Here is a 15,503-nt window from a genome sequence, read left to right as displayed (position 1 = left end):
AAGAACCCGTAGGGATACAGGCAGGTATCCCTTCGTGGTCTTTTTGGATGCCCCACAGTTGTGCTCTGCTCTCGTGCAGCCTATCCAGTTCCCCGTCCCAGTGTCCTATGCTGGGCTCTTTGGCTATTGCGCCATCATCCATCTCTCAACACACCACCCATCACTGTGACTGCCTGCCTTTCGGAAAGCTGTGGGGCGGGAAATTACCCCACTTTTGATACACCTCAGAAGCTACAGGCCCCTGAGGGAAGCAGAGCGCGCCATGGCGGGAAGTCGCAGCGGCCCTTGCGCAGGGCATTGTGGGACGGGGCAGGCGCGGCCGTTGGCGCAGTGCACTGTGGGAGTGATGGTGGCCGTGAGCCGACTGGCCGGAGAGCGCAGGCCATTGCGGGAAAAAGGGGAAGCCGCACCGGAGCGGGGACCCGGCGCGGCCGGGGCAGTGCGGAGCGGCAGCCCGCGGGAGGCGAGCCCGGCTCGGCCAGACCCGACCCCGCCGCGGCCCGCCCGGCGAGGGATGGCGCGCATGCGCAGTGCGGCGCGGCGGAGGGGGCCGGAAGCGCCTCCGCCTCGGTTGCCGTGACAACGGCGTCGGCCCCGCGGCGCGGCTGAGCCCGAGCGGGCCGCGAGCCGGCGGGCCCCAGCCCCGGCCCGGCCGCCCATGCCGCGGAAAGCGCTGCTCTGCGTCCTGCAGCTTGACGTCCGCTCGGTGAGTGCCCGGGCGGCGGACCCCGCCGTCCTCAGCTCAGCTCAGCTCAGGGCGCGGCGGGCCGCAGGCTGGAGGAGAAGCTGCCGTTTGCTCTTCCGGCGCCGCTTCCCGTCTCGCTTCGCCCCCCCTCTCTGCCTCTGCCCCGCTCTCCCGGACCGGGGGTTCTTCTGGGAGGCGGGTCTGGGCCCTGCTGCCCAGCGGGCGGCCGCCCTCTGTCTGGAACTCCAGCTCAGGCTGGCTCCTGGGCAACTTTTGCCCCTTCTGTGTGTGCATCCTCCCCCAGCCTGTCCCTGTGCCCCCCTGTTGGTGTCAGCAGCAGCCGTGCTCCTTCAGAGCTCTCACTGTCCCGTGGAAAAGGCCTTTTTTAAGAGTCACTGAGTCTTGGGAAGCTGTATGGTGTGGGAAAAGCACTCTTGAAAAAGCAGAGAAAAAAAATATCCCGAGAGACGGCAGCTTGTATGTGGCATGTGCGCCCCTGTGAGGGATGAGGTCCCTGCGAGGGGACCGCACTGTCCCCTGCACAGGGCAGCTGTGGAGTGCCTGGGTGTTATGTGGGAGGGTGAGGTCAGCAGGTGTGAAAGTGGAAAGTGTTTACGTTAATCATGTTAGGACCATTCCGTGGGCACTTTGCAAAATTTTCTGCTTGTATACAATATGGGAGTTAAATCAGAGTCTGTATCGTTCTCCTGATAACTTTTAAGAAGTAGTTGAGGTAGATAGTGCTCTGTTACTGTGGAGTTGTTGGCTTCATAGGCCCTGGTTGCTGTAATCCAGAGGTTAGGCCCCCTCACAGGGCAAGAATGCTTGCTGTTGCCAGAATACCTGCTGCTGAACAGAAAACCCGAGGTGCCATGCAAAAAGTTCCAGTGCCGTTACAGAAAGTACATACTGGGAAATGGACCAAATATTCCTGATGCTTAACCACCTTAGTTCCCAAACTTGTGTGGCTGCTCTGAAATAGAGCTCTGAATTTCTGAACATAGATGGTGAGGTTATCACCCTAATGGTGTTCCTCTGCTGTCTCAGCAGCTAGTGTTGATCTTAATAATAATATATATAATGCAAAGGCCCCCTTGGTTTCTGGAAAGGAGCAGATGTGCTTTCCTCTTCTGTTCCTACCGCTGTGAGCTATTCATGTACCAGGAGAAAGTACGGGAAAGGTGTTGCCCCAGGGTCAGGCTTCTTCATTTGTGGGGTATTTGTCACTCACCCTGCTCCCAAGACTACAAATAATAGTGGAAAGGGAGAGAACAGGAAAACTCCAACACAGATGTGAGTGCCCCTTTCAGCACGTGTGGCATTCAGTTGCATCCCTGCATAATGTCTGTCAGACTTTTAATAAGTGTATTTAGTCTGGTTTTGAACCACTTGTTTTGCCTTTTTCCCCCCCTTACACGAGCTTACTTTGGCATTTCACTACTGTGGTGGTTTGAAAACTTTCCAGCTTAAGTTTCCTTCTGTCTGGTTAATGCCCTACTCTTACGCAAATGTCAACACTGGCCTTTCACTTAATTTTTTTTTTTTTTTTTTTCCTTCCTTGGTGTTTGCTCTCTTGATGTATTTTTTGGGCAGCACTTCTGTCATTTCACAATTCATCTTTGTCAGCTAAAGCAACCTGGTTCTTTTGGTAGTATTTTGTGTGATAGGCTCACCATTCTTTTGATCATCTTGGGGATGGATGCTACTCTTCCACTTTGAATTTGCATTGATCAGGATCAGAATTGAATTCAGCATTCCAGACAAGGTCTTGCTGTTGCCTTAGGTGTTGTCAGGGAAAAAAAGTCCAACTTTCATCCTGTGTCTTAATATTAGTCTCTTCACAGCTGCACTACAGTTACGCTATCATTTATTAACACACTCATCATCTTCCCCTCAGCCCAGTTTTGAAAGTTAGACCCCCAGTGAAAGCAGAAGCTGTTCTTAATACACAGTAGGTGCATTTCATTTCTATTACTGTGGTCCCTCAAAGAGGTTTTTCTGTATCTTTTTGTTGACCTCTGATGATTTCTGAATTTTAATTGGAAAAATTTCATAAGAACATTCTGACTTCTTGTGTCAGGGTCATTAAAAATATTAAAAGGTATGGATCCCAGGATGTATAGAGGAACATTACTAATAGTAACCCCGAGCTTGATGCCTCGCAGTTTTCTGTGTTATTGATGCTGCCCTTTGGCCAGTTCTGTACCACCTTAGGACTTCCTTACTAACTCCCATCTTCTGCCACATAAGTAATAATTTCTCATGTGGCATCATATGATGTTACTGATGTCCAGATAAATTAAGATATCCTTTGTCCAGAGCATAGGTTTTCAAGATGATGTCAGGTTTTGCTTGACTGATCTATTTTTATGAAACACGTGCTGCTGGGCTCTTTTTCTAGTTATGTTTTGCTCCGTGTCCTTTATTCTTTACTTGTGCGTATTTAAATATTCTGATTAATGGGGTTATAGTTTTTCAGATCTCTTTTTCTGCCTCACGTGGGCCTTGTGTTTGTTATTTTTCAGCAGATGGTACTATCTTTGTTTTCATAACATAGGCTTTAGTAATGTATAGATCTGGCAAGAAAAATTACATTCTTTGTATGATGATTCATCCTCCCTGTGGCTCCTTAGTTCAGGCCTAGTGCACATTGGGTAACTTTAGTTTTCATCATTTCATTCTTTAAGTTTGTTTTTGGTTTTTTTTTTTTTTTTTTTTTCTCCTGTATTCAGTATCATGAAAACCAAGACAAAATATTCAGGTTTGTTTGGGACATAGATTTTTTTAGTTTTCACATCCTGGTTGATTTGTACTACATCCAGTCGTTTTCTCCTTGTTCATTGTATTTATGACTGACGTCTTGTCCAGATTTCTGGTTCCTTTTCCTGTTTCTTTTACAATGCTCTGCATATTTCTCAACTGTCTTTGAAACCTATCCACTTGTGTCAGAAGTTCTGTTGTCTTTGGTTTTTCCCTTGCTTTAGGATACAGATGGGTTTTGCTCCTTTGGGCTTAATGAAATGCTAAGGTCTTTTCCTATCAGTCCACGAGCTCTTTGGTTTATTTCACTGCTAATTTTCTTCATTTCTGAAAGGCTGCTGTTCTAAAAAGGAAAGCCTTTTTTAAAGACCTTATTTGGTTTATCCTGCCATTAATTTAAATTGAATAATTCATGATTGCTCAGATTGAGATTTCATTGTTACTTGTTTTTTTGAGACTAATTTTGGTGCTTACCTCTGCTGCTGGCATTGAGATTGCTCATGAAGCAACAGAATGAAATTCACATTATTCTTCATGTCATTGCTACATGGAGAATTCACAAATGTGGCAGTGACAGTAGGTAAAGCTTTAAACACCAAAATGAATTAATAGCATTGTGGATTACTGCCAGGTAAGGAGACTAAAACGGCATCTCTTCACATTGAGAAGATTATTTTTGCAACTCCAAGTCCAAAATGCTATTCTATCTGGAAGCTTGCACTCAGCAGAAGTTAATACTGTCTATTGCCCTTCATAGGGAACTCTTCTTGTTTAGATGATAACGGGCAATTAAAGCAATTTTTTCAAGACCTTCCTTTTTCATTGGTTACATATGCAGCTACAGTTTTAAGAGTGCATGCAACAAACAAATACCATAGGGTGTTGTGGATCTGTAGAATTCCATTCCTTTCCATGAGATTAATTTAGTGATTTCTCTATGGCTATTTGTGATGTCCCAACATGAGAGCTGGTACATGTTTTCCATCCTCTTGGGAACTGCAGCAGAGAAGTCCAGGGTAACACTATCCTAGACATTTATCATAGTCCTGGTTGGTTCTAAGATCAGTTAATTGCAGCACTGATATCCCTCTTCCTTAGCTGATCCATCCTTAGATAATACTATTGCAGTGTTTAAAATGGTCCCTTATCCTGCCTGAACAGTTTGTAGTCAGATAAGAGCTTCACTTTGTCTCCTAAGTGCTATGCAGCTCCATGCATCGCATATTACAAAATAGATTTAATGAACTGCAGATATACATTTGTCATTCATGTTTGGAGCTGGTGTGAAGTTACATGAACATGTAAACCTGGTGTTCTAACCCAGGCAATTAATCGGACAGTTTATCTCAAGGGTAGAATCATAGAATGGTTTAGGTTGGAAAGGACCTTGAAGATCATCGAGTTCCAACCCCCCTGCCATAGGCAGGGACACCTCTCACTAGACCAGGTTGCCCAAGACCACGTCCAGCCTGGCCTTGAACACCTCCAGGGATGGGGCCTCAACAACCTCTCTGGGCAACCTGTTCCAGTGCCTTACCACCCTTAAAGTGAAAACCTTCTTCCTAATGTTCAATCTGAACCTGCCCTATTCTAGTTTAAAGCCATTCCCCCTCGTCCTGTCGCTACATGCCCTAGTAAAAAGTCCTTCCCCAGCTCTCCTGTAGGCCCCCTTTAGGTACTGGAAGGCTGCAATAAGATCTCCCCGGAGCCTTCTCTTCTCCAGGCTGAACAGCCCCAACTCTTTCAGCCTCTCCTCATAGGAGAGGTGCTCCAGCCCTCGGATCATCCTCGTGCCCCCCCTCTGGATGCGCTCCAGCAGGTCCATGTCCTTCTTATGTTGGGGACTCCAGAGCTGGATGCAGTACTCCAGGTGGGATCTCACGAGAGTGGAGTAGAGGGGCAGAATCACGTCCTTTGACCTGCTGGCCACACTTCTTTTGATGCAGCCCAGGGTAGTAGAAGCACAAGTTTCCACATGTGCTGCCTTGCCCCATGTACTGATTTGTAAGAATTTATTTTCTTTTACAGGGTTGCCAGAATAAATGGCACCCATTGTTTGCAGTTTTGCCCTCTCCAATGTCTTCAAACCTCTCACTTTTCATTTCAATAAATAGGCAAATATTGGTTGCCTTCTCTAAGGTGAAAGTAATGAAACACCAGCTAAAAATCACAGAGTCACAGAATGGTCAGGGTTGGAAGGGACCTCTGGAGATCATCCAGTCCAACCTCCCGCCAGACCAGGTTCACCTACAGCAGTTGCACAGGATGGCGTCCAGGCGGGTTTTGAATGTCTCCAGAGTGGGAGTTTCCACAACCTCTCTGGGCAGCCTGTGCCAGTGCTCTGCCACCCTCAAAGTAAAGAAGTTCCTCCTCATATTAAGATGGAACTTCCTATGTTCAAGTTTGTGCCCATTACCTCTTGTCCTATCAGTGGGCACCACTGAAAAAAGACTGTTCCCATCCCCCTGGCACCCTCCCTTTAAGTATTTATAAGCATTAATAAGATCCTCCCTCAATCTTCTTTTCTCTAGACTAAAAAGACCCAAGTCCCTCAGTCTTTCATGATATGAAATGATTATAAATTCTACAAAAATGTCAAGAAGAAAAGTGAGAACTAGGCTAATATGACTTGTAGTATGTAGTTTGGGGGATCTTGCCTTGTATGAATGAAGTCTGTCTCAGTCACTCCTATTCACACTTGCAACTGCAAGAATGTTATACAAGCTGTTTAATGCTTGACAGTCTGTTTCAATTGGGATATCTATTATTCTGGCATTTTTCTTGCAGATTTGAAGCCCTCATTTACGTGGAGAGAAACCCCCTTTTTTTTTACTCCTCAGATATTTATGAGTAGAAGCGCTATTTTTTTAGGTTATACTGTATCTATAATAACCTATCACACATTGGTTTCTGTTACTGCTTTCACCTGAGGCTGTTTTTCTGCTGTTTATATAGATCCAGTTTTAGATCCAGTTAGGATTTCTCAAGTAAAATGTTCATTTGGGAGTAGGAGACTGTAACCAAAGCACTTATTTTAATTCCTGTCACTCTCCTCCTTTGTCTTTCTACCTGGCAATTGAAAGTCTGAACACTTTCTCCAGCAACCTTATGTTGGAAGAGACAACCTCATATTTATTATACTGCGATAAAAAGTGAGCAGTAGAACTGAAGTGGAAGGTGACAATTCTCTGGCTGGGTAATAGAATAAAACCATGTGGCTTGGAGAAAATAGCAAATAGTTTTGCAATGAGTTGTGTACATCCTTGCAGTGAAAACACAAGAAAGAACATCCGATGTTCATCAGAGCTTTAAAAACATACCGACTTCTTCTTACTTAAAGAATAAGAATCGTCCAGAGAAAGTTGAGAGATTAGTGGCAGTATCTGGCAGCCTAAGGGGAAGCCTTCCCTGCCTTGAATACCCTCCAAGGTAGCCAGACTTCTCAGATAGAACTGCATGTGCCGTGTGTTTGATAGTAATGGAACAACAGTTGCTGTTTCTCATTTACATATTAGAAGGCAAAGTTAATATAATATTTGCAAATAAACTTACCCTTTGTGGTGGCTGGATAGAGTATGGATATCTAAGCATGTAAATTTCCCAGCTTCGTTCTCTCTGTGGCTAGGCTAAAATATGGATGAGTTTTTGTGTCTTGACGTTATGTAGACTTCATTGTACATGACTCATCCTATACAACCTGATGTGACTCATGATGATTAGCTCTTATATAGTCAATGCATTGACCTGGGATTGGGATACCAGGTTTCAGTTTTCGCTGAAGACAATGGAGTATGTTTACTTACAGTATTTGGTCCTGATTGTTTTTAAATGGTGACTATTTTTCCTGGTCAGTCCGTACAAACAGAATTGCTTTAGAAAAGAAATTTTTTCACTCTAGTCTACTATAATTTGACTCTCAGAAATCAGCTATTTCAGCCTTGACCATTTCATTTTTATCTTGAAAACAGCCGTTACTTCTAGAACTAAAGTTCAGTTTGTTTAATGAATGTGTTACTCTTACAGATAACTTGCCCCGGAGTGCTGCTGAAAGACAAAGAGGAACTTTATCTCAGTGTCTCTGTACTTGGACAATACAAAAAAACTCAATGCGTCCCTGCAGCATTTCCACTCTTCTTTCAAGAAAAACTAGTATTTGAAAAGGTAAGATAATGTCAAGAGCTAATACAAGCCAAATAAAACCCATCCCAAACGGCACAAAAACCTACTGCAAAACCCCTGAGCGCAAGTAATCACACTGAGGATGGCATAGCATCATAACTCCTGCTTCTCTTCAGCACGAAGGATGTGTGTGCCTATATTATGCACACGGTGACTCAAGAATTATGCGTACTGAAGCTTATAATGTATGATGATGCTTTTGAGGTGTTTGTTCATTCTTTTGTGAACTGTCCTTTTTCAGTCTCTGTTTTCTGGGCTTGAAAGAACTGAATGATGTTGTTCTAAAAAATTATGGCAAGGTGAAGAACAAAGACTACAAGATATAGGAGAGTCAATTTAGTAGAAAGATAGAATAGCAGCTCAAGCCTTTTTTGGTGACATCTTTGTCCCTTTGAGATACTTTTTTCATGGTTTGTCACTAGAATTCCCAGGTTGGTACTCTGGCTTTATAATTTATAGTTGTTTATCACATATTCTGAGTCCCTGCTAGCTTCATTATTAGTACCACAGGGATAATGAAACACAGTATCTTATAGATATGATCTGGCTTCTTGACTACCTATGAATAATAATACTTTGCCCTTTCTAGTTCTTTTCCTTTAAGCATCCCACAGCACTTTAAAAACCAGACTGAGTAAACATCAGTGATGGTCTAGTGATGTGGGTAAGATACAAACAGTGATAATTTCACCAGCTACCAAAGAGTAAAAAAGACCATAGTTCTTTAAAGGCAAAAATACCACAAACTACTAAAGGGAAATGTACTGAATACTGTTTTCATTTAATTTAGGGGAATTCCAAGACACCAGGATCTATCTGCTTACAAAAGAAGTGAATGAGAAAGCTGAGAATAATATCTATCACCTTACAAATAGCTATTGAATAGGTCTAGATACTTGTGGAGCGCTGGTACTTTGGTATTTTTTAATGTTTGGTAATTTGAACAGCAAAGTTATCCACACCACTCTGCTGAGACTTTTGTACAGAATTAGCGGGAAGTCTGTTAGCTGCTGAATATCCAGTGCAACATCCTCCCCTGTTCCTTGCCATCTGTTCACGTGGGATTCGGGTTAAAAAAAAAAAAAACCCTGAACAGTACTCTGTACATGAATAGTCACTTCCATGAAAATGAAGCTTAAAGTATTACTAATATATTAAAGAATATATTCTTCATCTATCAGGATTCTAGTATATTCAGCAATTTATCTTTCTCTTGAAATATTCTCAGACAATACTTATCTCTACATGTTTGACTCTTCACAATGCCTCCTAATTTAAATATGGAGATGTAACCCTGAATGGCTAGAAAGCATATGACAAGAACTGCTAGCTTTCAATGAATTTGATCATGTGCCAAATGACAATTTCGGTTTCCTTTCTTTTTCCAGTGGGGATAGGACTCTTGGCAACCATCTGAAGGAAGGAAGAATATTGACTTTAATTTTTTTTTCCCCCCTTCTCTCTCCCCACAGGTCCATCTGATGACTTTGACCATGCTATTATTATTATTTATTCATTTATTTTCCAGGCATTTGCTGATATAGTTGATCCTGGAGACCTTGTGGAGTTACTGGAACGTAGGTTCTGCCTTTATGTATACTATGTTGTATGCATTAATGTCATGCGTGTATGGGCTCTAAAGACTTTTTGGAGGTTTAAAGTATTTTTCTGTCAGGAGCCTGTTCTCTGAAAAGCTAGTGGGTAACCAATGTAGTATATCATGTACTAAATAAGTAGGACACTAGCACTAGTGGGTTTTCAGAATAGAAGATTTGTTGTCAGTGCAGGCAGAGGATTTTTGCTGTCTTTTGGTTTCTAGCGACTTACCCAAAATACTGTTAACTAACAAAATGTCTCTAGGAACATATGCTACATGTGTTAAAACAGGAAAAGGGTGAAAAGTCATAATTAATGGAAAATCCAGGTGATTATCCAGAAAGGTAACGGACTCAGTTATCTGATCATTTATTTGATTAATTTTCAAATAATATAAGCATAAACCTTCAATTTTTGTAAAATGATTCTTTTCACTTTTTAAGAAAATTATATGTCTTGCCACATGTGGAGCATAATCAATTGTAGCGAGACAACACTGACCCTGAACTCAAAATCCAGGAATATGCTCCTTCATACTGGGAGCTATCTGAAATAGTGGTGAAGCTTCTTTAAAAGCTGTCTTCAGAGGACGAACTTGGCAGCAGATAGAAATGCCCAAGTTCTAAGTCAAATTTAGAGTTGTCATTTGTACACTGCTAATGCCATTGTGTTCATCTGTGGTATTTACACAAGTTGTTCTTAATTTTCTCGTATTGTTGGTGTAGTGGAAATAGTGTAGCTATGTACAGTGCTCTGAAGCTTAAATCAGTGAGCCATTTTTCTTGGGTTTTGACTATGAAAATTACTTTCCATTTTAGTATTTTTAACTCATGAAAAAAACTTTTTTTCTTTCTAGTTGACACAGCAGTACTTGAACTAATACAGCTCATTCCTCCAGGTATTGTATCAGTCTCTTCATAAATTATGCAGCTTAATCGGTGAATTTCCATGAGGACATTGCCCATTACAGCACAATCACCTTTTCCAACACACAAACAACATGGAAAGCTCTTCAACAAATAGTCCTCTGAATATAAAATGTTAATAGATCAAGAGGATCTCATTCTTGAAAGAGAATAATAACTGAATATTGAAATGTATCATACTGAGGCTTAGGAAAGTTGATAATATTTTAAAAATGGAAAATAAACTGAAATCATCCAGTGCACACTTATTAACTGCATCACAATTCACTTGCAAAGTGGCTGTCTGTGAAATTTCAGAGTGCATAATCTTGTTCTCAGAATGACACTTTTTTTCCTTCCATTTTAATGGTGACCATTGGGAAAACTGTTATCCTCACTATAAGTATTACAGGTCTCTTGGGATATGTGAAGATAATAAATAGCGATTTGTCATACTTCTGTTATTGGTTTGTGTGATTATAAAAATCTATTTTAATGAAATTCAAGTGTTCCCATGAATAATGTAAATCTGCATTTTATTGGAAATAAAGTCAAGTTTTAAAGAGGACTCGTTTGGAAACTGTGGTATTAAAAGCACTTTCTGTCACTTGTCCTTAGTACTTTCAAGGAAACGATTGCTTCTCTCGGGTGACTCACCAGACTGTTTACTTAAAGAAACGTACCAAATGTGAATTTTTGTTGTGGGAGGGTAAAAGATCTTGGATAAGGAATTTAATTTCAGGGGTCAGAAATAGGTGTGATACAGCCCAACATAAGCTGACAAGATAACTGCAATAGCATAATTTAAATTGTTTTATAACATAGATTTACGGTTTTCCCCTAAAGAAAATATTTTTTTTTTAAACTAGCAAACCAGGATAGTGAGAAACTCTTGAGATAATGATTTTGGTGTTGCTTGCATTTCTTTCTTAATTCTATGCCTACTGTCACTACTACTATTACTATTCTGTGACGTAGTATGATACAGTTTTTCATAAGGGATTGGCTGCCATTAAGAAAAATACTGGCTGCTTCTGTGGCATGGCAGGGAAAGATAAAGGAAAACTACTTCTCTTAAAGAAGGTTAACTGTTCTATAATTGTTTTACAATAACAGTGAAACATACTTTCAGAGTACATTCTGCACATTTCTGCTGCTGATTTAACTTGATGAGGTTATTTCCTAGTGTGATATGAGTTTTAGAGCCATGCTGTTAATTTTTAAAGAACAAAATTTGTCTTAGTTTCAATATGGTCTTTTGTGGTGTCTGTAGTGTCTGTGTTGTCTATTTTCCAATTAAAGTATATATTTTCTCTTTAGTAGGAAAAATTCTAGCTACATATGAAGAAAATACAAGAGATTTCTTGTTTCCTGACCCTAAGCTTACGTGTGGGCACCGTGGTTTAGATCGTGAGATTTTAATGAAGAGGTCCTCTTCTTTTACAGTGAGTGAATGTCTGTGAATTGTATTTATGATACAGTGTGTTTCACTGAAGAAACCCCTTGAACTACTTCAAATGAAAAGCGATTGCTTCTGACAGATTTTGCCATTTCAGGTGTTGAATGTACAAATCCACAGTTGAACTTTGGTGAAGGTATAATCTTTTTTCAAAATGCTTCAAGGAATTCTTTAATGTGAAAAAGTTAGTTTCCACTTGGTTTGCAATGTGGCACAATGACATGTCTTGTGTTCAATTTAATCTGCGGTGCAGTTGGTAGTGAAAGGGATGCAAGAGAAGAAGGAGATGTCATATCAACTTCACGGTTCTCAACAGATAAACCATGTAACCCTTCCTCCTCAGTCTCTCTTTGTAGCATTTTGTTTCAGACCATTTTTGGTACTGTTTAGAACAATGACAGTCGGTACAAATTTATAGTTCTATGCCATCTGACCTGTGAGCCTCCCTGAGGTGCAAGATCACCACTAAAACAGTAAGTAACTGAAATTTAGCTTAGTACTGCATGATTGTTTTTCAGTTCCAAAGCCTATTTCTTAAACTGTTCAGGCCATTCATGCTCATTTAGTAACTTGCTTTTTCTACAGTTTCCAAAAAGCTATGATAAATGACAACTAATTGGCAGAATGAGTGCAATGAATTAATGTTAATTTTCTGGAGATAAGGGCTCAAGTGTATAGTAAATGAAAATGAATTTATCACACACTTCCCTTTCAAAGAGTTTGACTGTTTCATCTTAGATGTCAGTGGAATAATTCAGGAAGGACTTTGAAGATGATGGTGATGATGTGGGAGATGTGTTTTGGGGTTTGTTTTCTTTGTCTTATTTTGGTTAACTTTTACTAGCGGACGTTTGGATTTGGAAGACAGGGACTCGGTTACCCTGTCCGTTCTGATTGGATTAAAAACACATGGCAGGAGGGAAATGCTGATTAAAGGTCATTGGTATCTTTTAGCTGGTATAATCTTTCCCCTGCAAGGGCAACCTGGAAATTGCCCAGTCGCTTGCAATTAGAAGTGCTAATTTGGTGTCTAATGCTGTGTTACATTTGAATGAATTAAAGCTGTGATTTTGTGATACAAAATGTATGGTTCTGCAGCAGCTTCAACTGTCCCTGCAAAAATAGCCATTATTTTTTGGCCATAACATCTCTTTGATATGGCTTATCCTATGCATGTTAATGGTGGCTTGAGAGAGGGGATGGGACTGTATTGCTTTCACATTACTTATAGAATAGGTACTTTTGTGGTGTTATGAAAGAATAGATAGGGAGGTAGTAATTAATGAGGTGGTATTAGCAAAATAGTTTCAGATTTTTTGTAAATGCAATATAATGAATCTTTGTAGAAGCAGAGCCACTAGAGAAGTTTGAGGATTTTCATTGAACTGAGTTCTTTAATATAAAAATCATGTATTTTCTAATAAAGAGAAGGTGCCATAATTTGTGAGCTGTGAGAAGATGTGATCAGAGTCATTTGGATGTGTAGTTGAATGATGACACTGTAGTACCATTAAGAAGTTAACTGATGTAAGACGGAAATGGATTTCTGTGTCTTTGGGAACAGTGTAAGTGAAATCCATCTTTGCCCTGGAATGAGGACTGCAGAAGCATCTGTTGCTCCATTCCATCTCCACTGCAGAAAAAACAGTTTAAGAAATTATTTTGGCATACTGACCCCATATCAGGAATAATAAAGAAGCTGTGTTTGATGGAATTGGAGGGAGGCTCCCGAAAAGAACTTGTGATTCCTCTCCTTGCTTGCCAAATGAGAAAGCTGTGAGAGGATTTTTACCTCCAGTAGAAACGCAGTCTGAAATGCCTCCATCTTCTAGTGTTCCCTAAGCTTTACTGGGAAGTATCTCTTGCTAACTCTGTCAGCATCAAGCAGCGAATGCTAAGCAAAAGGGAAAGTGTTAAACAAGGTCGTGAGAACCCTCACATTATTCCTATGCTAGTCAAGCCATATTCTTCCCGCTTGAAAAGTTATATATAGCTAGCTGAGATGTTGAGTATTTTTGACTGACAGCTGTGCTTCAGTGGCACTTTGATTCTCAATAAATTTGTCTTTTATTAAAAAAATAAAGGTAGCAACAACAAGGTTGCAGTTGTGGAGTTCAGATAGGCAGTGACAAGCAGTGTCTGATTAACACCGCTAATCTGCCAGTTGGAAGGAATCCCAAGTTGAGAGGATCAGAACTCCTCCAGAAATCTGGCACTTGGCTGATAATGTCTCTGGCTAAATGTCTTATGAGGCTTACAAACACAATACGCATACCAGACATGCCTCGAGTTATCTCTCTTGGTCCGGTGTTGCCCGGCTGAGGCTTTTGCTGGCTCTTCTGCGTTTCTCTGCAGCCCTTGCCTTGCTGAATATGTTTAAGCCTTGACTGGTGGTGACTTCTTACAGACGTTCTTATCACCATTCCCCAACCTCATGCAGTATTTGTCATGTTACGTAAAACAGTTTCTTTTTAGTTATGCTATATTTCATTAGCATACCAATACAAGACCGTCTATTATATTCATACATACTTTTTAAAGCTACAGGCTTGTACTCATGCTCCTAACAGTCAAAAGCACATATTAGACTTGTTTCTAACTTGGGTTCTTCAAAATATGAACCACCTTTACAGCTTTTCTATGATCAAAGTAATATTATGTCCAGATCTCTTCTGTTTAATGACTGGTACAGGAGAACTGACAAGCCTGCTCAGGGCTGCAGACACCACTAAGCTGGAGGCAGAAGAATAGATCCCAAAAACTTTCTGGCTGAATTTTCGTTTCCAGATATGTTCGGGGCTATACGGCAGTCTTTACATAATACTACATTGAATATCCTTCACCAATCCCTATTTTGGGAACTGCAGAAAACAGAAGAACTATGATAGCTTTTGGCCTACAAGTTACTTTTAACACAACCGTGCCTATGTGTGCGAGTGCCATCCTGCGTTCTTTCTCCACAAACCATTTTCTCTGAAGAAACCATGAGTTTGTATGATTTTTATTTTTTTTTAGCTATAAGCATTTAACAATTCTGTAATCACTCTCAGTCTCTGTAAGAGCAGTAGGTGCTCTGTTGTTGCTTTTTATAGAAGACTTAATAATTCAGATGTGTCCTTTTTTAAATTGTTGATAGCACTTGACAATTCATTAGTAATAAAAATGAGTTGATTAAAGACGGTCAGCTTTAAAATCTCTTTTATATGCCATAACTTGACTTGATTGAATCCTGGACTATGTTAATTGCTATGACTGAGCTTTCTTGGCATTTTTGTCATTTCATTTCCATAATCTAACCTGGGGCCAGATCATATTCCCTTATGGGAAATCAGTTTGTGTTTAGGCAGGTGGTAGAGGATAGTTTGGTTCAGCAGCAGACTTCACTCATGAAGTTCCTGCTAATTAAGAATGCGGGGCAGTCGCAAACAGACTAGCAGCTCCTTTCCATTTCCCAGTGATTTTGCGTGTTCATGTGCACAAATGGCTGTGCACACAGATTCCTCAGGGCAGCAAACTCTGTCCATGTTGAAAGAAGAGAAGGTAGAAGGTTCTAAGGACACTTAGTTCTCTCTGCTTCTCCAGAGTGGTATAAGAGGCACATAAACGATCCCACTTGTTTATAGAATATGTGTCCTTTAGTCCTTCTGTGCTTTTTTTAGTATTGCTGTTTTGGGAAATAATGCTCTTGTGTCATAATCTCTGTCCTTTATACCCAGTAAATTTTGTGTATGTTGGCCAATTCTAGCTAAATTTAACAGGAAGTAGAGCTCTTGGAGGTTTTGTTTCTAGACAGGGCTGAAGTAAAAGAAGATGAGTTGAACAGGAACTGTTAGCCGTGTAAAGGTAGAAGGACTTGTGGGCCATGAGTACATCTGTGCTGGTTGACCAGGAGGCCCACTTGGACCCCACTGACTCCAAA

General features: G+C 40.9%; 1 protein-coding gene across 1 annotated transcript in view; it reads left to right on the top strand.

The window, feature by feature from the left end:
• Nucleotides 1-658: 658 nt before the first annotated feature.
• Nucleotides 659-15,503, top strand: part of SPATA6 (spermatogenesis associated 6) — a gene marked incomplete at its 5' end in the record, with an annotated part of 41,691 nt that continues 26,846 nt past the window's right edge. Inside the window, 5 exons of the mRNA XM_082483546.1 lie at nt 659-706; nt 7,469-7,606; nt 9,153-9,201; nt 10,077-10,118; nt 11,446-11,570. Coding sequence (XP_082339672.1) covers nt 659-706; nt 7,469-7,606; nt 9,153-9,201; nt 10,077-10,118; nt 11,446-11,570 — 402 coding nt within the window. The remainder of the gene's footprint in view (nt 707-7,468; nt 7,607-9,152; nt 9,202-10,076; nt 10,119-11,445; nt 11,571-15,503) is intronic.

Source organism: Vanellus vanellus (genome assembly GCF_965231255.1).
Source record: "Vanellus vanellus genome assembly, chromosome: 5".
NCBI classification, from domain to species: domain Eukaryota; kingdom Metazoa; phylum Chordata; class Aves; order Charadriiformes; family Charadriidae; genus Vanellus; species Vanellus vanellus.
Note: the sequence above shows the minus strand (reverse complement) of the source record. Positions and strands in the feature narration are given on the sequence as shown.